A 23,671-nucleotide genomic window follows, 5' to 3' on the forward strand; every position below is an offset into this window, starting at 1 on the left:
GTCATAAGAGATGGTTCAAATTACTTGGTCAACTCCACCACCATTTGGAAATTTACAGAAGAGGAGAACTGACTGCTGCCCCCTCAGGCTGGGGCTGACCTGAGATGACTCGGCCGTCGAGCCACCCAGGAGGGGCTCTGGATTCCTCCCCTGTTATTAGTCCTGCGGCTCCCTCCCGAGCCGTCAAGAGGCAGTCACCAGCCGAGGTCCCTCAGAAGGTCCCTCTCAGAACCCAACCGAAAAAAAGGGCCCGCACTCCGCTGGGTGCAGTAACCTACGTGGTTGGGGGCTCAGAAATCGCTTTCCCGCGTCGGGGCAGGCGCCGTCTGGGGCGGCCGCCTCCCGCGTTCAGTTGGGGAGGGAAGCGCCTGGAACACGACGGGCCGGGCGGCGGCCGGGGGCGGGGACTGCGCGCCACCCGCCCGGCAGCCCTCAAAGCAGACCCTGCGGAATCGCGTTCCGGAGCGCGGTGCAGCGGGGCTCGAGCCGTGCGGGAGGCGGGAGTTCGCCGGCCGCCGAAGGAAGCGCTTTCGCAGCGGGGGCGCTAGGCACCCGGCCTTGCCCCGGGGACCCCGCGCGCGTCCGTGCGCCCGCCCCGCGCGCCGCGCCCATGGGCAGCCCCGGGAACCGTAGCCACGCTTTGCGGGGCGCCGGGGAGCCGCCGTGGGCCGCGCTGCTGCCGTGCGACGAGCGCCGCCTCTCGCCCTTCCCCCTGGGGGCGCTGGTGCCCGTGACCGCCGTGTGCCTGGGGCTGTTCGCCGTCGGGGAGAGCGGCAGCGTGGTGACGGTGCTGCTGATCGGCCGCTACCGGGACATGCGGACCACCACCAACTTATACCTGGGCAGCATGGCCGTGTCCGACCTGCTCATCCTGCTCGGGCTCCCCTTCGACCTGTACCGCCTGTGGCGCTCGCGGCCCTGGGTGTTCGGGCAGCTCCTCTGCCGCCTCTCACTCTACGTGGGCGAGGGCTGCACCTACGCCACGCTGCTGCACATGACGGCGCTCGCCGTGGAGCGCTACGTGGCCGTCTGCCGCCCGCTCCGGGCGCGCGGCCTGGTCACCCGGCGCCGCGTCCGCGCGCTCATCGCCGCGCTCTGGGCCGTGGCGCTGCTCTCCGCCGGGCCCTTCTTCTTTCTGGTGGGCGTCGAGCAGGACCCCGGCCACGATGCGCTCCGGGACCTTAACGGCACCGCGCGGCCCTCCCCCTTGCCGCCGCCGCCGCCCTTCCTGGGGTCCTCTCTGGCTTCCCCGAGGTCCCCGCCGTCGGGGCCCGACGCAGCCGCCGCCGCGCTGTTTAGCCGGGAGTGCCGGCCGAGCCCGGCGCGGGTGGGCGCGCTGCGCGTCATGCTGTGGGTCACCACCGCCTCCTTCTTCCTGCCCTTCCTATGCCTCAGCGTCCTCTACGGGCTCATCGGGCGCGAGCTGTGGAGGAGCCGCGGGCAGCTGCGAGGCCCGACCACCTCCGGCCGGGAGAAGGGCCACCGGCAGACGGTTCGCGTCCTGCGTAAGTGGCGCGGCCTCTGTTCCAAACACCCCAACCGCGCGGTGGCTTCCTTTTGTGGTTCGACCCCAGCTTCCACCTGCTTATCCCTCCACTCTCCGTAGAAAACTATCTCCCGTCTTCTAGGGGCTCTGTGTCACCCAGGGAGCCCCCCTGACGGTGGATAGCCGGGTCTGGTAAATAACTATTATTTCCCAAAGCCTCTGTGAGCAGAGAGCTAAACTGATCCAAGATGAATGATTGCAGGCTCTTAAGCCCACTGCCTGTGTCTGTTAGACGCCGCAGATGTGGAATTATTCACAGAACCCTGGTGAAGACGGGATACCTCACGTTAAGATAAAGTTTCTTTAATAAATGTTATGGTATCCTGAAGACTGAAGTGAATCGTGCCCGTAACAAAAAAAAAAAAAAGATCGTGCAGACGTTTCATAATTCTTTTCAACGGAAAATAGAGAACATGTTTCTGAAACAGGTTTGTGGAAAGAAACGATTTCTACTTGTTAGAACTTGTTAGTTAGTAGAAATCACTCTCTCTGGTTCATGTCCGGCCTTGGTAGTGCATGTATGAGCCGAATATTCAGTTGTTGGTTGTTCTCGAATATTCAGTTTCAAAGCAGACATCGATGCTGTCTGTAACCTGGTAGTTTTTCTGGGGTGGGGATCTGGCTAGGCAAGAGTTTCATTTATTTCGCTGTTAATTATTGCTTCAGTGGGAACTCTTGTTTTCGGATGCTTTAGCTAATTCTGGTGCCTGTGTTTTGTTTTGCAGTGGTGGTGGTTCTGGCGTTTACAGTTTGCTGGTTGCCTTTCCACGTTGGCAGAATCGTTTACATAAATGCCAAAGATTCCCAGACGATGTACTTACTTCTCTCAGTACTTTAACAGCGTTGCTCTGCAACTTTTCTATCTGAGCGCCTCCATCAACCCCATCCTCTACAACCTCATTTCAAAGAAGTATAGAGCAGCGGCCTGGAAACTGCTGCGGGCTAGACCGTCCAGACAGAGAGGTTTCTGCAGAAGCAGGGAAGCCGAAGGGAACCCCGCCGGTGTCAGGGCTGGCTGCACGGAGAACAGCGCCAACGTGCAGATGTCAGCAACCAGCACTGCCAAACTCGGCGCCCTGTCCCATGGCTCTGGGACTTAAGGGAAAACAGGTCTGTAGGGAGGAAAGAATCGGGAGGGGGGAACAGATGCTGTTAGGGAGAATTGGAAAGAGTAGTTGACATTTTGCAAAATAAGGAAATCAACCCTAAATACTCATTGGAAGGACTGATGTTGAAGCTGACACTCCAATACTTGGGCCACCTGATGGGAAGAGCCAACTCACTGTTAAAGACCCTGATGCTGGGAAAGATTGAGGAAAGGAGGAGACGGGGGCCACAGAGGATGAGATGGTTGGATGGCATCACTGACTCAATGGACATGAGTTTGAGCAAGCTCCAGGAGATGGTAAAGGACAGGAAAGCCTGGCATGCTGCAGTCCATGGGGTTGCAAAGAGTTGGACACAACTTAGCGACTAAACAATAACAAGAAAGAGTGGTTGACATTTTGCAAGTTTGTCAGCAACTTAGCATGATTTTTTTTTTTTAAACAAAGGTATGAGATGTATCTGTACCAATCTCTCTGGTACAATCTGTACAATCTGGTACAATCTGGTACAATCTATCTGTACAATCTCTCTCTTCCTTTCATGCACCTCCTTGGGGAAGTTCATTTCATCCTCCTGAAATCCCACATCACAAAATGTGCTCTGGGGAGGGTTTTTTAAGTCCTCACTCTCCTACTCTCAGGATATGACACTCATTTTCCAGTTAACAAGTAATCCAGACAGACGGTGCCATAAAAACTGTCACCTGTGAGGTCAGAGGTGTATTTTGTTTTAGATATATGTGTTATGTGCTGTTTTTGTTTTATGTTTTAGATAAATGTGATGGTGCATCTACAAGGAATCCAGGATAATGAGAGTTTGATTTAAGAAATTACTTAATGTTTACATATGGCAGCAAAAATGTTTAGAAACAAGTGAAAGGAATTCTGGGTAGAATTGAGTGATCAGGGGTCTCACCTCTCTCAGGCTCAGAGAAAATCATTTACTTTAGGCACAGTACCCTCTGTTCAGAACCTAGTGACTGAAGCCTGAGGGGAGGGAGCTGCAGCAGGATTTGGCTTCCACAAAGAGACTGCGATCACATTGATAAGAGCTTTAATATGCCTTATGTGCCTTGGCTTGGTGGGCTAAGCAGTGATGGATTCAAGTCTCAGGTCTGAGTCTGATCTCTTAAGAGCCTTACCCACTCCCACCCTGAGAAGCTACACTTACAGAAAAACATGAGTCAAGGGGAAGATTGGGGGCATGAGAAGGGGGCAACAGAGGATGAGATGGTTGGAAGGAATCACAGACTCAATGGGCAGGAGCTTGAGCACGCTCCAGGAGACAGTGAAGGACAGGGAGCCTGGTATGCTGCAGTCCACGGGGTCGCAAAGAGTCAGACGCGACTGGGTGACTGAACAACAACAGTGGATGCAGTCAGGGTGAGAGAGACTGTACTGGATATTCTGGCCAACAACTGTGTAATGTTGTTTTTTTACAGTTTGAAACATAAACCTGTTTCTAGAGGGCTGCTGCTGCCTCTGAGAACACCAAAGGGCCTCAGCCACTGCCAGGGTCTTATGAATGGTGGCCCCTGGAGGTAAGCAGGATGCAACTGGCTCAGCTATGAGCTACCAGTGGTGACTCCATAAACAAGGGTCTGCTCCACATGCTGACCAGGTCCTTTTTCATGCTTTTTCATGTGATTAGCTATGTACATGATGCCTTCAAGTCCCCTTGAAGCGTCCTAACACTCTGGCCCTACCCTCGTGAAGCAGCGAGGAAGCCTCCCATCTATACTTGTGTTTCTGCCAACTAGTGGAAGAGGCATACTGGTCACTTGGGGCAGCAGTCCCTAAACTGTGTTCTGCAGATTTTAAGAGAGCATTTGAAAAAAAGGATTCTGTGGTCAGCTATGATAGAAAAACACTGCATGCTGTACCCACCTTCCCAAGAGTCACACAACACAAAAGACCATGTCGGAATCTCTGAGACGCTGTTGCTGGGGACACTGCCAGGGGGCCTCACTGTGCTCCGTGTGGCCTTGGGCCTCCGCCACGCCTCTGCTGCAACCACAGTCTTTCTTCTCATGGGATTTCCTCTCTGGGGCAGTCAGAGTGGCTTCTTCCCTGTGGAAAATCATGGCTAAGAATTTTATTGATACATTATTTATAGTATAATGCTTTTACGTTTTTATCTATAATGTTTTATTTATGGTATAAAGTTTTAGAAGCAAAGAGCTCTCCTTTGAGCTTTCTTGTTCAGATTCTAGAAAAGAGGGATCTGCATCACACTTTCCTGTGACAGAGGTGTGTTTCCAGGTGTCACAAGGAGTATCACCCTTCCTTATCACCACTGGGTCCCTGAGATGGAGTCTCTGAATTCCAGTGCTCCTGTGGGTGGCTGGGCACCTGCTTTCAAAATGCCCACCTCACCCATCGGCAGATTGTGAGATGAGTGCAGTCTGTCATATGTTTATTGGAATGTGAATAGAATAATCAGTGTATCACGTGTACTAAGGCCAACTATTATGTTGTGAAACTTTTGTTGCAATTATGTATCAGTTGGTGTCTTTCATGGTTCATAAAATAAAATGTATTCTCATTGTGGGTCATAGTCAAAAGTATTTGAAAAGTTGTTCTAAGGTCTAAAATTGTTCTGTGTTTAGTCATGTCTAACCTTTTGCAACCTCATGGATTGTAGCCCATCAGGCTCCTCTGTCCGTGGGATTTTCCAGGCAAGAATACTGGAGTGGGTTGCTATTTCCCTCTTCAGGGGGATCTTCCTGACCCAGGGATCAAACCCATGTCCCCTGCATTGGCAGGGGGATTCTTTACTCCTAGCACCACCTGGGGATCCCTGAAGTGTTCTCTAGCACAGCAGAAAATGTCCTCTTGTGTTGACCACTAGCTGTAAGGGGAGAGGCATCATGGGAAGACGTGAGAAGTGGCCTCATGGGTCTCAAGTCAAGGGTCACTGGAGAGGGATAGGTGGCTGCAATTTCAGTCCTGGGCCTCCCTCTGCCCTGCGGATGGTGTCCTGGATGCTCTGACTGGGAACTCTCGCTGCCCCCAGAGAAAGCTCTCTTTGAGCCCCCCAGCTTTTTTCAAGTGAGGCACCAACCTTGGGGAAGGGTTTGTGTTTCATTAATTGACTCCACAAATACTCACCGAGCGAAGTGCATGACAAAATAGAAACATTAGTTCGTGTTATGGGGTTGAAATCATCTCGACTTTTGAATGGCCTTTTTGGCCTTGAAATGTATGACTGTGTCATCTAGACTAACCACAGATTCAGCTCACAGGCCAATAAAAGCACTGACATCAGAAAGGCCTACAGAATTTCAGGTGATTTAAAAAAAAAAAAAAGGTGGTTCTGTACAGATTCTGCTTTGGTAGGTCTGAAGTAGGGCCCAAGGTTCTGCATTCCTAGTGAGCTCCTAAATGATGCTGATGCTGCTGGTCCAAGGGCCTTAGCTTCCTTGCCTGTAAAATGGAGATGATGAAAATCTGCATAATAGATGTTGTATTAAATGAAGTGATGAGCATTTATATCTTTCTCCCACCCCTCTCAAGCTGTGTCTGCTTGATCAAGGTACTCAATGTCTCGGTTCCTATCAGTAGGGATAAAAATAAAAATACATACTTCATACGGTTGTTGGAAGGAGTAAATGAATATATAAAAAGGGCTAGACTTCCCAATTGGTTCAGTGGTAAAGAACCTGCCTGCCAACGCAGTAGACGTGGGTTCAATCTCTGGATCAGGAATATCCCCTGGAGAAGGAAATGGCAACCCACTCCAGTATTCTTGCCTGGGAAATCCCATGGACAGAGGAGCCTGGTGGGCTACAGACCATGGGGTCAAAAAAGAGTTGGACGTGACTGAGCACTGAACACATGCAAAGTGGCTAGAACAGAGCCTGGAATGTAGAAAACGCTCTGTACTGTAAGATACCATTATCATTACCACTATCGTTGTTATAAAGTTGATTCAAGTAGCTGTTCCACCAGCATTAGGTCCCTATTCCCTCTTACCTGTCCTCTCATTCCTACCCCTCCCTCCAGTCCCTTGACTTCTAACATGAATTATCAGAGAACCTCTTCAGGCTGCTGCTTCAGAAACGCCCAAACCCAGTCCAGACGGTGCTGCACACACGGGGAGCCTCACGAAGCATGGTCATGGACTCTGATACCAGGCCCACCGCCTGCCTGCTCCCAGGCCGCCGATGGCAAAGAACCCCAGGACATCACAGGAGGCGGGCCTGCCTGTCCTTCCTACCTCGTGGGGGCACAGACGTCCTCAGGGCCCCTGGACAGTCTTACGCTGTAGCACAGTGATCTATGTGGCACCAAGTTTACCTTTCTGAGGACACCAGGAGGGACAATATGTGGAAAACTTGAAAAGTGACTTCTCTCTGGCAGCGCTGCCCTCCATAACAAAGCAAATGTGCCATGAAGGGCGTCTGGATTTTGTTTTGGCTTCTCTTTGCTTCTTTGAGGTTGAAGTGCCGCCAGGAACTGCCTTCCAAGAACTCTTTAGGAAACCTCAATTTCTGGATTCAGGGTGGTGCTCATGGTTACATCCTTGCCTGAAATGACCACACGAGGGCCGATCCTTTGTACAAGGGTGCGCTGGCCACCAGGGGTCGCTATCAGTCCCGTATCGACCTTATCCCCAGGCATGCAGGAGGCATGGTCATTGGTCGTGGTGTGCCTTCCACATACCAGAGCAAGACCGAGGGTGAGGTAGGTTTCCTTCTACAAGCCAGGTATTCAGTCTCTGCCAAATGTCACCAGTACCAACAAATCCAGCACAGACACGATGAGCTCCCTGGGACCTCAGCTTGTTTTATTGTAAGAGGATTCTATCCAAATACACACACTGCTAGGACCAATGTTCCCAATCTGCAGGACCTAGAATAAAAGGAAGAGATCCGGGTTATCTACAGAAAATACGTAAATGATACATAAAGCAGGCAGGGATACTAATTAGTGATGTTGAGCACCTATTCTTTACGGGCACTGCGCTACCTGGGATCATTGAGTTTTTAAGAAAATTTGTGATAAACATAATAACCCTCCCTGCCTTCCTCCATCCCCTCCATTTGTCTCCCTACTTCCTTCCCCATTCTCTGGATAAGCTGGTCAAATAGTCATTTGACAGGACTTCCCTGGCAGTCCAGTGGTTAAGACTCCAGCCTTCCAGTGCAGGGGGTGCGATTTGATCCCTGGTCTGGAAGCTAAGATCCCCACTTGCCACAACTAATATTTTGCATGTGCAACTAAAGATCCCGCATGCCACAACTAAGACCCGGCAGAGCCAAATAAATATATAAATATTTTAAAAATAAATAAAATAAAACTTACATGGAAGATTAAAGGGTCAAGAATAACTAGGATACTCCTGAAGAAAATAAGGGGTTTTTTTTGGGTGGGGGGAGGAGTTAAGGGGGCAGAGGTATAATAAACAAATAATATACAATATAGAACCCAGGAACAGATTTACGTACATATGGAAACTTGATACATGACAGAGGTGACACTGCAGATCAATGAGGAGATAATGCTGGGCTAACTGATTATCCAAGTGGAAAAGAAAGTGGATTCCAACCTAACATCATACACAAAACTAAATTCTAGATGAATGATGATATAAATATGAAAGGAAAAACTTATGGCTTTTAGAGGAAATAAAAAAGTTACTGTTAAAAAAGATATAATTGACATAGACAAATAAAAGATATCCTTATAAACAGATAAAAATCCTTTTTGAAAAGATACAAAACCCACTTAAGAAAATTATTTGTATGTTTGGCACATTAAAATAAAGAACTATGCACTGAAAAAATAATTAAATGAAAAAGCAAGTGACAAATGGGGAGAAGACATTTACCATACACATTCCCACCCAAGAATGAGTATCGAGGATATATAAAGGATGTTTACAAATGAGTAAGAAATAAATACCAAATAGAAAAATGGTTAACAGGTATTTCATAGAGAGGACACATGTATGACCAATGCACCTAAGTAGAAATCAGGGAAAATCATAACCACAAGATATCATTTTATGCCAACCAGATTGGTAAACATTAAAAGTTTGACAATACCCAAGAATTAGTGGGGATACAGAGCTATGTAAATTGGTCCAGTCTCTCCAGAAAACTTTTCAGCAGTATCTGGAGAACTTGACAACTCAAGAATTCTACTCCTAAGTGTAGTCCCTAAAGAAGCTCATCCATATGAACATAATAAGTGAAGTCGCTCAGTCGTGTCCAACTCTTTGCGACCCCATGGACTGTAGCCTACCAGGATGCTCAGACCATGGGATTTTCCAGGCAAGAATACTGGAGTGGGTAGCCATTTCCTTCTCCAATACAAAAAAGTTTAAAGCAGCATTGCTTGCAATAGCAAGAAGCTGGAGATAGAGCAAATGCCTCGTGACTCAAATATGGGTAAATAAATTGTGGTATATAGCTACAATGAAATACTACACAACAGTGACAATTAATGAACCACAGTCATATCCATCAACACTGAAAATTCTCTTCACTCTTTTACAAAATAATGTACTCTCATAACGTTGGCTTTTGCTTTCATAGTCTTGGAGCGGTTTTTGTGCCTATTTTTTAAATATTTCAAATTATGATAACAGCTTAGGTTGGTGACGGAAAATGGGCTGAGTCACTGGGGGGGAGGGAGGAGCTTCATTCTGAGTCACGCCTAGGACACATAAAATAATAAAACTGAATTGCACTGAACACAAATCCACAATGTCTGATACCTCTCAGATTTTCCAAGGGCCACTTCCTCCATCCTCAATTTCCTGAGGACAGTTCTACCCTCAATGTCTTCATGTGTTTAAGAAGCAGCAGGATGTTCTTGTGGCGGTCCCCGGCACTAAGTTGCCCAGCACTGGCCAACCTTAGAGGATAACCACCTGGGACCGCCCAGCTCCCACCTCATTCTCCTCTCAAACTCCCTGAGACCCTGACCGCTAACTGTATGGGGACTAGTTTCCATCTTAGTGGCTCAGGCAGTAAAGAATCTGCCTGTAATGCAGGAGACCTGGGTTCGATCCCTGGGTCGGGAAAATCTCCTGGAGGAGGAAGTGGCAACCCACTCTAGTATTCCTGCCTGGAGAATCCCACAGACAGAGCAACCAGGGGGGTTACAGTCTATGGGGTCGCAAAGAGTGGGAGAGACTGAGTGATTAACACTGACTTCCATTTCAATTCTCCTTCGCTCTCGGGCCAACTCTCACATATGCGAAGCCCTCATCGCACTCGCCAAGTGTGCGCAACTTGGGACTTCGAGCCGAGACATCGTCAAGCGACCAGACTTCATTCAGCAAACCCTAAGAACGCAAACACGAGCGTCAAATGATTCACGGCCCCGTGTCCCCTACTACTCGCCGGGTCGCCATGGTAGGAGTAGCCCCTATGCCACCGCGGCCACCCCTCGCCGTGACGTCACACAGGGCGCCCGGAAATGGCCGCCGAGCTCATGCGTCATCTGACTGCGCCGAGTTGGCCGTCGCCGTACTGTCTGTTGCTGGGAGGAGGCGAGAGGTGGGGTTGCTGGGGCAAAGATCATGCAGGACAGCGCGAGGTTTCCTGGGCAGCAGAGGCCGCTAGGCTGGGGATGAGAGAAGTGGGGCAGATGCAAAATCTGGAGAGCGCGGGGGCCGGACGGTCAGTCAGCACCCAGACGGGCAGCATGACCGGTGAGTGGCCCGAATCCTGCTCCCGCCGTCAGCCTCTCTCTCTGCTCTGCGCGTCTCCCGCCGTTTCACTCCGGGTTTCCTGCTTGCTCTTCTTCGCCTGCGTTTCTGCTCCTGAGTGTCCCATCCCTGCCCCGGGCGCGTCCCCGCCTCCGTCTCCGGGATCTCCTGGCCCGGCTGCACTGGCTTCTGAAGTTGCGCTCACGCCTCACTCCCCTTTACTTTTTCCTCCCAGGTCCTGGAGCTGGGATCTCTGGGGATCGGCGAGCCTGAAAATTCCCTAAACCGTGTTTTGTGGTTTTTTTTTTAAATTTGATTACAAAATTAACCGCACGCGGCGCTTTCCTGTATTTCAGCGGCTTTACCTTTTAAGGTCACCGTATTTTTAGTTTATGTTCTAATCCCTGCCCTTGTTGCAGCGCCTCATCACTTCAGAGTAAAGCTTGCTTCACCGTGATCTCCGATGCAAGGACTTGTCATAACTTTTAAAAAATATAATTCCCATAGCTACATGCGTCACTTGTACTTTTTTTTCCCTGCTGGGTGAAAGAGGGCCCAACTTCGGAAGGTGCTGGAAGAGGTTGCCCTTATGTAGGCTGAAACTTTCTGATAAGAAAGTGCTTTGATTCTTTTGCACACGAATCCTTTTTCTCTGCCTCTTGCTAAAACAGCGGAGCCAAGGCTGCAGCACCAAAGTGGCAGTGAGCTTAGTTCTGATTTTCATCATCAGTAAAAGTTTTAAGTGTTTGCCCTCTCTTTTTGTAGGTGAAATACCAAGGCTTTCTAAAGTCAACCTTTTCACTCTGCTCAGTCTCTGGATGGAACTCTTCCCAGCGGTGAAAACCCAAAGACAGAAATCTCAGGTATAATTTGTTTCGTAGATAGTTTTTCAATCTTTAGGCAAGCGGTGGTCTAAAATCTGATTTTATTGCTCTAGTTTCGGTCACACTTAAAAACAAACTCAATAAGCCTTCAAATTTGCAAAACACTCGCGTGGTTTAGTGTGATGCTTGTAGTTCATAGCTGTGATGGTTTCGCTTTCCGGACTAAAAATAGAATATTAACAGTTATGCTCTCAGACTGCCATCTGTATTTTCTTTGGTCAGCTGGCTGTTAAGGTCTTTGGCCCACGTTTTAATCAGGTTGTCTGTTTTCTTATTGTTGAGTTTCATGAGTTCTTTGTATATTTTGGAGAGCAGTCTTTTATCAGATGTGTCTATTATAAATATTTCCTCCTAGTCTGTGACTTGTCTTCTCATTCTCTTGAGACTTTGTCTTTTGCAGAGCGGTTTTTAATTTTAATGAAGTCCGACTTACCATTGATTTCCTTCATGCATCATGCCTTTGGTGTTGTATTTTAAAAGTCATTGCCATACTCAAGATCATCTAGGTTTTCTCCTATGCTTATTTTCTAGGAGTATTATAGTTTTGGCCTGTGACTCATATTAAGTTAACTTTTGTGAAGAGTGTAAGGTCCATGTGTAGATAGGGAATTTACTTCATGATAAAAGGATGGTTTTTGGAGTGGTTTTCTCCCAATACCTATGTGAAATGTTTTATAAATAAAACATTATTTGAGATGTTGTGCATTTTTATTTCCTATTTTTCAACCACTTTCTATTATTGGCTTTGAGAAAGTTCTTCATTTTCTTCATGGATTTTGAAGTCCTTTATTCTTCCTAGTTGTTAATAGCTTAGTATTGTTTTATGAAAATAGAAGATTGCCAAGCCATTGGTTTCTTTGGTTTGGGTTTTTTTTTTTTTTTTGCTGATGGAATTTGTCTTAAAGAGACAGAAGCAAATGTTTAAGATTTAAGCCTTTTAAAGTGTATTTAAAAGTTGGACTTTACATTGCAGTGTTATTCAGCTGTGAGACGGAAGGACATCCTCCTATTTGTGGCATAATAAATGGACCTTGAGCACATTATGCAAAATGAGTAAGTCAGACAGAGAAAGACAAGTACTGTATGGCCAAACTCGGAGAGAGTGAAATGGTGGTTACTGGGGGCTGAGGGGACAAGATAGATGTTGTTTAAGGGTACAGACTTATGAGTAGTAAATAAGCCCTGGAGATCTAGTGCACAGTCGCAGGGAATGCAGAAAACAATACTGTTTTATAATCATCAAACATGCTAAGAGACTAGGATTTAACTATTCCAACTACTAGAAAGAAGTGAATAGTTGTGTAACATGATTGAGTTGCTAATTATTGCTATAATGGCAATCATAATATACAAATGTATCAAATTAATGTACACCTTAATATTTTACAATGTTATACGTCAAATGTATTTCAATTAAATATTAATTAAAAGTGGGGCTTTTTACAAATTGACTAATAATTTTGAAGAACCTTTTTTAATATCAAGATTTAGTATCATTTTAATTCATTCATACACAACACACACAACACACACACACACACCAAAATATATCTTGTTCTTTTCCATCAGGCACATTAATTTATATAAATAATTCCACTATTAATTGCACATGATGTTCACAAAGTTCTTTTTCCTATTAAGAAAAATTTCTCTAAGCTAAAGTAATAAATTCATTTCACTTAAATTCTTTATCCTGCTTTTGCTATAGAAAGTAAGCCACAGAAACTCTTAAGATGCCATTTCGAGTGTACTTGTATTGGAAACACTGCTTTTGACACTCTAAAAGTCTTTGTCTTTTTAAAAATAAAATATTTTTATGTGTTATGAAAATAATACATGTTTATTATTTACAAAATAGAAGAAAAAAATCCCTCATAATTGCACCACTTGGAGACTACTAATGTTTTGGTGCTGTTTCACAATCTTTTTGCTCTATTTCCTTTATTCATTGGATATCATTTAATTCTGTATCCTGCCCTTTTGACTTAACAACATTGAAAATGTTCATGTTGTAATACTGTTATAAACACTGGAGTGGCAACTTAGTCTAATGCTTTCGGAGTAGCCAGTGGTTCAGCAATTTCTCCCACCCTCACCCCTCTCTTTGTCAACTGTCATTCTGTTCTCTGTGTCTGTGAACTTGGGGATTTTTGATTGTTTCTTTTGAGAATCCCATATAAGAGAGATCATATGGTCTTTGTCTTTCTCTGTCTGACTGACCAGTTAGCATGATGCCCTTGAGACCCCTTTATGTTGTTGTAGATGACAAGATTCCATTCTATTCTGTGGCTGAATAATATTCCATTGTGTGTATTGAATACTCACACAGTGTTTCTTCTCCATTCATCTGTTGGTGGATGCTGAGGTTGTCTTCATATTTGGGCTATTGTAAGTAAATGATGCTGCAGTGAACATTGGGAGTGCATATCTCTCTTCAAGTTAGTGTTTTCATCTTCTTTCAATAAATACCCAGAAGTGAAATTGCTGGTTCATGTTATAGTTCTGTTTTTAATTTTTAGAAGAACCGCCATACTGTTTTCCATAGTGCCTGAACCAATTTGCAGTCTCAGCAACAGTACCTGAGGGAACCTTTCCCACACGCTCCCTAACACTTGGCAGTTCTAGCTTTTTTGATGACAGCCATTCGAACAGGTGTGAGGTGATATCTCATTGTGGCTTTGATTTGCACTTCCCTGATAATTAATGGTGTACAGTATCTTTTTGTTTACCTGTTGAGCATCTGTATATCTTTGGGAAAATGTCTATTCAGATCTTCTGCCCATTTTTTAATTGGATTTTTTGGACTTTTTTTTTGCTGCTGAGTTGTGTGAGTTCTTTATATATTGTGAATATTAGCCTTCTGTCAGATATGTGATTTGCAAATATTTTCTCCAGCTCAACAAGCTTTTTAGTTTGTTATATTTCCAGTTGTTTATTTTTGCTTTTGCTCTTTTGCTTTTGGTGTCAGATTCAAAAAATTGCCAAAACCTATGTCAAGAAGCTTACCACTTGTTTTCTTCTAGGTTTTTATCATTTTATTGTCATCTTAATGATTGCATAACAATCCATCCTGTCAATGTAATATGTCTATTCTCTTATTACTGCACATTTAAATTATAATTTTTGCCAACCTTAGGGAATTATTAACTACAACCATTTCTGAATATAACTGCTATCTGAGTTTTCTGTGTTGTCAAATATTTACACTGTATGAATGTGTCTTGAGGATTGTTCAGCAAAGTATACATAGTATAAAGAATAAGAATTTTTAATTATCCAATCTAAAACTAGATAAATGAGTGGGACTTCTGAGGGGGGAAAAAAACCACCATAAGTACTTAAAATTTTTGGAATAATACACAATGGAATATTACTCAGCCATTAAAAAGAATACATTTGAATCAGTTCTAATGAGGTGGATGAAACTGGAGCCTATTATACAGAGTGAAGTAAGCCAGAAAGAAAAACACCAATACAGTATACTAACGCATATATATGGAATTTAGAAAGATGGCAATGATAACCCTATATGGGAGACAGAAAAAGAGACACAGATGTATAGAACAGTCTTTTGAACTCTGTGGGAGAAGGCGAGGGTGGGATGATTTGAGAGAATAGCATTGAAACATGTGTATTATCATATGTGACACAGATCGCCAGTCCAGGTTAGATGCATGAGACAGGGCGCTCAGGGCTGGTGCACTGGGATGACCCAGAGGGATGGGGTGGGGAGGGAGGTGGGAAGGGGGTTCAAGAAGGGGAACACAGGTACACCCATGGCTGATTCATGTCAATGTATGGCAAAAACCACTACAATATTGTAAAGTAATCAGCCTCCAATTAAATAAATTTGAAAAAAATATTTTGGACTAGAAATCGATCATTATTGAACATGGCTGTCATTTAAAAACAGTTATCTCTCCTACTGGTTCATAGTTTTAAATTTCAGTTAAGTAAGACTTATCTAAAATTTCCTGAATATTACTTCAGTAAGACTTTAGAATAACTGCATTGTTCCCTCATATTTCTCTATACATCATGTACTGTCTTTCTCTCTCAGCTCTTCCCATGGTGTCCTCTGGGACCTTATCTTTATGCTGAAAGACCTCACATACTTTTCCAGGACAGAAGTAATATAGCATAATAGTGAAGACAGTGGATTAGGGGCTCAGATCCCTGCTTACCCATTTATTAGCTCTGTGACCATGGTTGAGACATTTAATCTCTATCCACAGTTTCTTCATCTGGAAAATGAGAATAATTATAGCTACTTTGTAAAGCTGGGATAATTAAAGAAAGTGATTTAGGAAGAGATACATGGTAACTGTTAGGTATTATTATCGTCGTACATATAGTCAGCACTACCACCGTCCACACCCCCATCATTTCATTACCAACATCATTACTTCCTCCACTTCCTGTTTCTTACATAGGAAATATTGAATTAATCACATTTTAGGTACTAATCCTTCCCCCCACCCCAATCTGCTTTTAATTAGGAAAAGGAGGAAGGAAAGCATGGACCCTTAGGAGACAATGAAGAGATGGCCAGAGTATCTGCTGACAAAAAACAGGTGCATTTTTATGATTTTAAAAAAAGACATGTTCATAATAACAAAGCAAAAGGGATGATACAAAGTAGAATAAAAGTTTCTTTTATATTCAAGTTCCCCTTTCCCATTTCCAGGAGAGTTTTTGTGTACCTTTCTAAAAATCATACATTTACAAGACTATGTATGTCTCTCCAAAGGCTGGGGGTGGGGAGGTGAGACCAGATAGGATTATTTAGTCTATAATCTGTTCCTATATCTTGCTCTTTTTTTTTTTTTTTTAAACATTTTCAAATTTCACCCTAGTCACCTTCCCATATGAGTTCATATAGAATGTGTTGAGAAACGCTGTTCCATATTCTCTCAAACTCCAACACATCCTGCTGGTCTTGCCGAGAATGTGCTTTGCCCAGGCCATTTCTCAGGAGTTGAGTTTGCAGTGGGTAACCTTGAGGGTTGAAGTAATGTCTCTCTCTGGGACATAGAACAGGTTTGCTCACTGTTCTCAATAAAACACAGCAGAATTCCCGAGCGTAGTGTTCCTCTCCTATAACGAAGCTAGCTCACTTTGTGTCTAGAAATCTATATAGGCCCGTCCGCATGACCCCGTGTGGGCCACGGAACCATTGCAGACATAGGCTCACACTGCTTGCTGTACTGTGGACCATAGTTGTTTCTGACTTAGGATGCCTTCTGCTAGCATCTATGAAACATTTACTAGCTTTTAAGTGGAGTAACATCAAAGCCCAAACCTGACCAGATGAGCCTCATTCTTTTTAATATGCATAGTATTTCCTTGCTATCTTAATCTTTGAGTTTTCCAGAGAGACTGTGATTCATTGGGTGTGGAGTGGAGACAAAACATTCATATTTGGAAAAAAGTTACCTTGTTGTACATTTTTGTTGTACAAAAAAGTTACCTTGATGTACATTCCTGGAGACTTCTGGTTATTTCTGAGAGTGAGTCTCGAAAATGCTCAACAAGAATATAGAAATAATTTGTTTGAGGATATTTAGATGTTTTTAATTATAAGAAAGGCAAAAGGAAGAAAGTAATGAACGTATACAAAACAGACTGTCCTCTTTCACTTCTGTTCTGTTTTACTGTAAAACTATGTGATTAGGATTACGTAGGCGACTTGCCAAGATGTTAGTGAAGTGAAGCAAAATCAGGATCCAGAACAGTGACTCACCGCAAAGATTTGGTCTTCTGGGAGTTGAAGTAAGCAGAGGTCCCAGAATGGAATGCAACAGAGGCTTTTATTGGCTTTAAGTTTGGGATGGGAGGATCCTGGTCTCAAACTTGAGGTTTTGGCCCTAGCTAGAAACAAAATGGGAAGAAAAAAAAGATATTTTCGAAAGTAAAAAGTACTCTCAACAACAAAAAAAGTGATAAATGTGGCCTAAAAGATTGTTCCAATAAAAAAATTAATTGATGAGTAATGCTTCATTTTTTAAGAATGATTTTTAGATATTCCATTGAGTCTCATTTTCCACCATTACAGAAATTTATACTCATAACTGAAACTGAAACTTGGCTCTTTTAGTTTGGTCTCTTCTTGAAAGTGATTTCAGATGTGTCCTCTTGGGAATAACTTTAGAGTAAAATCTTTTTGAAAGGGAATAGGGAATAATGGACACTGTTCTCAGCCCAAGTCCCCCTCGTATTATAAAATCCCTTATGAACCCAAGGATTAGTTTTATGTCTCTTCCTTCAGAATCTTTTGCTGTGGAAACGGCTATTTCGTGGCACACGCAGGACTGATTTTTAACCTTAATGTGTTCTCTCTGATGTAATATTGTTGCAGCTGCCTTTTTGATTAGTATCTGTATAAATTAGGTCACCTTAGGTTTAAAGGAACCACTCTTTAGCCCTTCAGCCCATGCCCAGCTTCTGGGATTGAAAAATAAGTCAGCCCAGCCCCTTACTGTGGGTGGGAGACCGCTGAGATGGCTTTGGCTTACTGCTCTTGCTTTGAGTTCTCTCTTCCTTTCTAACACCTGAGGTTATGTCTTCCTTTCCTTGAGCTTGACGATATGTTTTAAAACATTTAAAAAATTATAAATAACCTATGTATTTGTGGGAGGTGGATCCTAACCACATTAGTCTAGACTGCCGTAGTTTTAAAAATTAGTAGAATCGTTTGTTAGAAAGAAGTTGAGAATTATCTTTATTTTAGTCAGCATTTAAAATATTTTAGGGACTGCCCTCGTGGTCCAGTGGTTAAGACACTATGCTCCCAATGCAGAGGGCACAGGTTCAATCGCCAGTCAGGGAACTAAAATCCCACATGCCAAAGCCAAATAAGTAAATAAATAAGAATAAAAAGCAAAATATGATCAATTAAAATTTTTTAGTTAGTAGATGTAAACTTTTATCTATATAGAATGGATAAACGGCAAGGTTCTACTATATGGCATAGAAAACTGTATTCAATATCCTATGGTTAACCATAACGGGAAAGAATGTACATAAAAAGATGAGTGTGTACATGTGTGACTGAGTCACTTTGCTTTACAGCAGTAGCTAATACAGCATTGTAAATCAACTATACTTCAATAAAAAAATTGTTTTTTTTTTTAAATTTAAGATGACCTCTGATTTAGCTCTGGCTTGTACCACCTGTGAGTCTTTCAGAAAGTCATGTAAATTTTCTGGGCTTCACTTACCCATGTGTAAAATCACAGGGTTTGACAAATTTTTCCTTCTTACTATCTAGAACCTCAGTACTAAGTAGTCTTAGGCTATATGCTATAAGAAACAAGTCAAATCAACTTCATTATTGCCCTTTACTAGGATAAAAAGTAATTCATTTTTTACTAGGATAAATTTGTGATAATTAAATGCTTGTTTGGTTAAGAAAGCCTAGATTTAGAAAATTTCTGGTGTAAAGTCAACACTTTAAACCTTCAGAAAAATGTTTGGACCTAATGAGAAATGTACATTTGTTCAAACTATGTTCAGATGAAGAAATAAACTTTCCAAAAAAAAAAAAAAGAATTAAACTTTCATTTTATTCATAAATCAAGTATAATCCATGATATGATCATTAGATATTATAAAATAAATTACTTTTATATTTTAATATAGGTGAAGAAAACTGGTCTTGTGGTGGTGAAAAATATGAAAATTGTTGGTCTCCACTGTTCAAGTGAAGATTTACATGCTGGGAAAATTGCTCTGATAAAACATGGGTCAAAGCTGAAAAACTGTGATCTGTATTTTTCCAGAAAGCCATGTTCTGCTTGTTTGAAAATGATTGTAAATGGTAAGTGCAGATAAGGCTTTGTTGGGGATTAATCGCACTTATCTGAGAACAAATCAAATTGCCTAATATAATTTAAAAAAATATTTATGTATCTGAAGACAGTTTGATATACTATAAGAAGAAGAATTGGAACACATGTATTCTGGTCTCAGCTGTGTCACTTTCTAGTTAGGTGACCCTCAGTGTATTGGTAGACTAATACTAGCTGCTTTAACAAACACCAACAACATTCCAGTGGCTGAATATATTAGACATTCATCACGCATGTAATAGTTCAATGCAGGTGTTAGCAAACAGCAGCCAGCTATTACGTGGTTGATCTGTGGGCCTCAGCATCTTCTGTTGCATTGCTACTGGAATCCCTGCTGGCCTCTCCTGTGTCTGGAGACAGGGTAGAGAAGTCATGTTGTTGTTTAGTCACTAAGTCATGTCTGACTCTTTGAATGTTTAAAAAATGTTGCTTTGTTATTGTTGTTTAGCCTCTAAGTCTTGTCTGCTGCTTTTGTGACCTCGTAAACTGTAGCCCACCAGGCTCCTCTGTCTGTGGGCTTTCCCAGGCATGAATACTGTAGTGGGTTGTCATTTACTTCTTCAGGGGATCTTCCAACCTCAGGGATCAAACCCAAGTCTCCTGTGTTGGCAGGCGGATTCTTTACCACTGAGCCACTAGGGAAAGCAAGAGAAAGCATACCCGTTTCTTAAAAACCCTGGCCTGGGGAAGTCACAGACACCATTTCTGTTTGTGTCCACTGTGGGAACTGTAATTCCTGGCTGGGTGGCTGCCTCCCAATGACTACTCTACCCCTTGAAAGGAGGAGCATAAAGAATTAATGTATAGCTATCTATACACACTGGGCTAGTCTCTAATCTTTGTGTTTATGATTCTGTTTTGCACCTAGGTATGTATCCAGACCATTTTCCTATTAAAAAAACAGTATGTCTTTTACATGAGCTTCCCAGGTGGCTAGTGGTAAGGAATCTGCCTGCCAATGCAGGAGAGTAAAGATCAGATTGGTGGTAAGGGGAGTTCCCTGGAGCTGTAGGCACTTCCCGAAGAAGTGGTTTTGTGGCTGGAGCCTCCTTCAAAGGAGGCCTTCACAGTTACCTTGCAGCCCCAGCCACAGTAAGTCTATAGCAGCAAGGAGTAGATAGAAATGTGCGTTTGTTCAACTCAGATGTTTATTATTTTGAATATAGAAAACCTGTGAGCCATCTGTCTATTCACCTCTGGGCACAATGATAAAAAAACATAAATGCCTTTTCTAATGGAAATTATATGAGACATGAGCAAAGGGGTTTCTTTGTTGTAAATACTAGTTAATTGATGAACATTTATGTGTTTAATTCTGTGTTAGGCGTCTTGTTGTTCAGTTCCAAACACAAATTTAAGACTGTTTTCATGTTTGTTATTCAGTTTTGCTTTCTTTTTTGTAAATTTACTTTCTCTCTTGTCAATCCACATCTGCTCTCAAGAATTTCGATCTCTGTACGTTAAAGATGGGACTCCTTGGTGGCTCAGCGGTAAAGAATCCACCTGCAGTACTGCCGGGTTTGATGCGGGTCAGAAAGATCCCCCTGGAGGAGGGCCTGGCTACCCCCTCCAGTACTCTTGCCTGGAGGGTCCCATGGACAGAGGAGCCTGGCGGGCTACAGCCCATGGGGTCACAAAGCGTCGGACACGACTGAGCCGCTGAGGACAGCAGCCCACATTAAAATGACTCACTTTTCCTCTGCTACGTTGACTGAAAAATGTTCCTTCCAGTTTGTTGTTTTGTCTTTAATTTTGCATTCTTTTTTTTTAATTTTTTTTTTTTAATTTTGCATTCTTAAAAGCAGTTCACACTTCTTCCTCTCCCCTTGCTTCCCTGCTCCCATCACGTTATAAATTCTTTGTGGATGTTTTGGATAACTTTATATTTTATTATGAGGAGGACTGTAATGTGTTAAACTGTGCCCCCGTTTTGGCCATTTAGATTTTTTTCTATTTTTACTGTTTTAAACAATGCTGCACGAAACATATATGTACATGAATTTTTATTTTTTGTCTTTACTTCAAATATTTTCTTAGACGAGCTTCCCAGAGAAAGAGTTTAAAGTACCAGTACATTTTTCATGCGTGGATGAATTGTTTATTTTAGGTTCAAAACTCTAGTCAATGTCAGTTATGCTGTACTATTTCTAGAAGCAGCCATTTCATTACTTAAAGGACCCTGGTACATCTTCCTAGCTCTGGGCTTTGGGACCACACTTAGCAAAACCATTGATTCCATAGATACTTCCCATGGGCTTTGTTGTCAGCAAACATATCCTATAAAGGGCCTCATAATAAGTATTTTAGGCTTTGCAGGCTGTATCGTATTCATACAACTATTCAGCTCTCAGCTCAGCTAATCCATCATAGTACAGAAAAATGAGACTATGTCAGTGATTTGTGTTCCCACAAATCTTTACGGGCACTGAAATTTGAATTTTATGTAATTTTCATTGTGTTACAAGTATTTTCCTTTTGATTTTCTCAACTATTTAAAGCTGTGAAAGCCACTCTTGACCCGCAAGCTGTACAAAAGTAGGCAACGGGACAGATTTGGCATGTGGCCACAGTTTGCCAACACTCGGGCTATGTTACTGGTGATTTGGTAGTAGACATTTATTACGTTGGGACCTCAGGATCTACCGCAATGGTATAATGGATTTATCAAGAAAACCCTTAATTTCAGCAGGCATCTGCTAACTACCTTTCATATTTTTGTATTTCAGCTGGAGTTAATAGAATTTCATATTGGCCTGCTGACCCAGAAATAAGTTTGCTCACTGAGGCTTCTGGTTTCGAAGATGCAAAGTTAGATGCCAAAGCAGTGGAAAGACTGAAGTCAAACAGTCGGGCCCACGTGTGTGTCTTACTTCAGCCTGTGGTGTGTTACATGGTGCAGTTTGTAGAGGAGACCTCTTACAAATGTGACTTTATTCAAAAAATTTCCAAAACATTGCCAGACACTAACTTTGATTTTTATTCTGAATGTAAACAAGAGAGAATAAAAGAATATGAAATGATATTTTTGGTTTCCAATGAAGAAATGCATAAGCAAATACTGATGACTATAGGTTTGGAGAACTTGTGTGAGAATCCGTACTTTAGCAATCTAAGGCAGAACATGAAAGACCTTGTCCTTCTCCTGGCCGCAGTAGCTTCCAGCGTGCCCAACTTTAAACACTACGGATTTTATTGTGGCAACACCGAACACAGTAATGAAATTCACAATCAAAGTTTGCCACAAGAAATTGCAAGGCACTGCATGATTCAGGCCAGGTTACTGGCATATCGAACTGGTGAGTTACACGCTTAGTTCCTAAATCGGGGTTGATGGGGTTGTATTTGTGTCAGACATAAAGTGGTCTTCATTTCACTTCTGGTAGCCTTTATTGACTCTTAGATACTAAAGTGTTGCTGCTCATACCAATATAGAGAAGTTAGAAGAGACCCTTGAATAGACAACTCTTTCTTAGAGCAGTTTTAGGATTTCTTGTGGCCTGTATTGGATGCTGCATTTATAAATCAGGATCTAATTCAGCCCTTTCTGCTTCTTGCTTTTATCATTTCCCAGTTGAATGAGCCCTCCACTAGAGAAAGGACAAAAAGAGAACCAGAATTAGTCCTCTTTTTTAACTGCTCAATATTCTATATGTATTCAGTATTTAGTAAAAACTTTAAAAAATCTTTAAACTAAAAATATGAATTTCTAATAACCAGTAGAATCAAAGTAAAGAAAATTTGGCAGATTCTTCCAATTTCTGGTATGTTTTCAAACAGCAGGGGGAGAAATCAAACAATTTTTACTTTATTAAATTGTACATGAGTATGTGAAGAAGGAAAATATTACTTGGGAATTTTACCTTATCATGATAAAGGGTGGTATCTATATTTCCAGTTACAGAATAGTGTTTTTACATCTTACCAGACATAACATTTTTGAAAGTAGAATGATGATCACTTTTTAAAATGCAGCTTTGAAATAGGGAAAAGAAAATGCTGGCAGGAGGAACAGTAGAGGAATATCTGGTGAGTGGGCTATATAGTAGGAATTTTAAAACTTATCCCAAGAAGAGAAGGAGGATAGAGAAAATCCATACAAATGCACTGGTCTGCAGTACACGCTCAACAAAGACCGCGGGTTGAAGTAATTTCAGTAAAATGGAGTTTTTAAAGGCAGCTTGTCAGGATCACCATAGAAACCTTTATTAAAAGTGAAAGTTTAGTTACTCAGTCGTGTCCGACTCTTTGCAACCCCGTGGACTGTAGCCCACCAGGTTCCTCTGCCCATGGGATTTTCCAGGCAAGAGTACTGGAGTGGGTTCCCATTTCCTTCTCCAGAGGATCTTCCTGACACAGGGATTGAACCCAGGTCTCCCACATTGTAGGCAGATGCTTTACCATCTGGGCCACCAGGGAAGTCCTAAGTACAAATGCTTAAATTCTAACCCAGACTTACTAAGCCTGGTCCCTGTGGGTATGTCCTAGGCCTGTGATTTTTTAAAATTCTGCAAGGGATTCCAACATTCAACAGTGTTAATCATCACGCGATTCTTAAAAGAATTTGATTCTACTACAGGCACAAACTGTATGATGCCAAACAACTGTAGGGCATCACATCTTAT

At 42.9% G+C, this 23,671-nt stretch overlaps 2 protein-coding genes and 1 long non-coding RNA gene across 6 annotated transcripts in view; 2 read left to right on the forward strand and 1 right to left on the reverse strand.

The window, feature by feature from the left end:
* Positions 1–610: 610 nt before the first annotated feature.
* Positions 611–2,646, forward strand: MLNR (motilin receptor). The gene is given in 3 exon segments (XM_061133477.1): positions 611–1,505; positions 2,272–2,360; positions 2,362–2,646. Coding segments are annotated over 3 exon segments (1,269 nt in total).
* On the reverse strand, positions 2,522–10,057 carry LOC133049461 (uncharacterized). Of its 3 annotated transcripts, none has more exons than XR_009691323.1 (4): positions 9,817–10,057; positions 6,872–7,506; positions 4,540–4,722; positions 2,522–2,658 (listed from the first exon to the last, which is right to left on the reverse strand). It is a non-coding gene; the product is annotated as an uncharacterized LOC133049461 (long non-coding RNA). The 3 variants fall into 3 exon arrangements; XR_009691326.1 differs by lacking the exon at positions 9,817–10,057 and adding an exon at positions 9,377–9,808; XR_009691324.1 differs by lacking the exon at positions 9,817–10,057 and adding an exon at positions 8,103–9,808.
* A 53-nt stretch (positions 10,058–10,110) lies between these two features.
* The window catches only part of CDADC1 (cytidine and dCMP deaminase domain containing 1), a 33,769-nt gene continuing 20,208 nt past the window's right edge, over positions 10,111–23,671 (forward strand). The window contains exons 1-5 of one of the 2 annotated variants that reach the window (XM_061133475.1): positions 10,113–10,318; positions 11,081–11,178; positions 15,699–15,773; positions 18,841–19,018; positions 21,776–22,345. In XM_061133475.1, the coding sequence (XP_060989458.1) occupies positions 10,237–10,318; positions 11,081–11,178; positions 15,699–15,773; positions 18,841–19,018; positions 21,776–22,345 (1,003 nt within the window). In that variant the 5' untranslated portion in view covers positions 10,113–10,236. Of the gene's footprint in view, positions 10,319–11,080; positions 11,179–15,698; positions 15,774–18,840; positions 19,019–21,775; positions 22,346–23,671 lie in introns of both variants that reach the window. The other variant, XM_061133476.1, reaches the window with a different exon arrangement.

This window comes from Dama dama, chromosome 30, assembly GCF_033118175.1.
Source record: "Dama dama isolate Ldn47 chromosome 30, ASM3311817v1, whole genome shotgun sequence".
Classification (NCBI taxonomy): domain Eukaryota; kingdom Metazoa; phylum Chordata; class Mammalia; order Artiodactyla; family Cervidae; genus Dama; species Dama dama.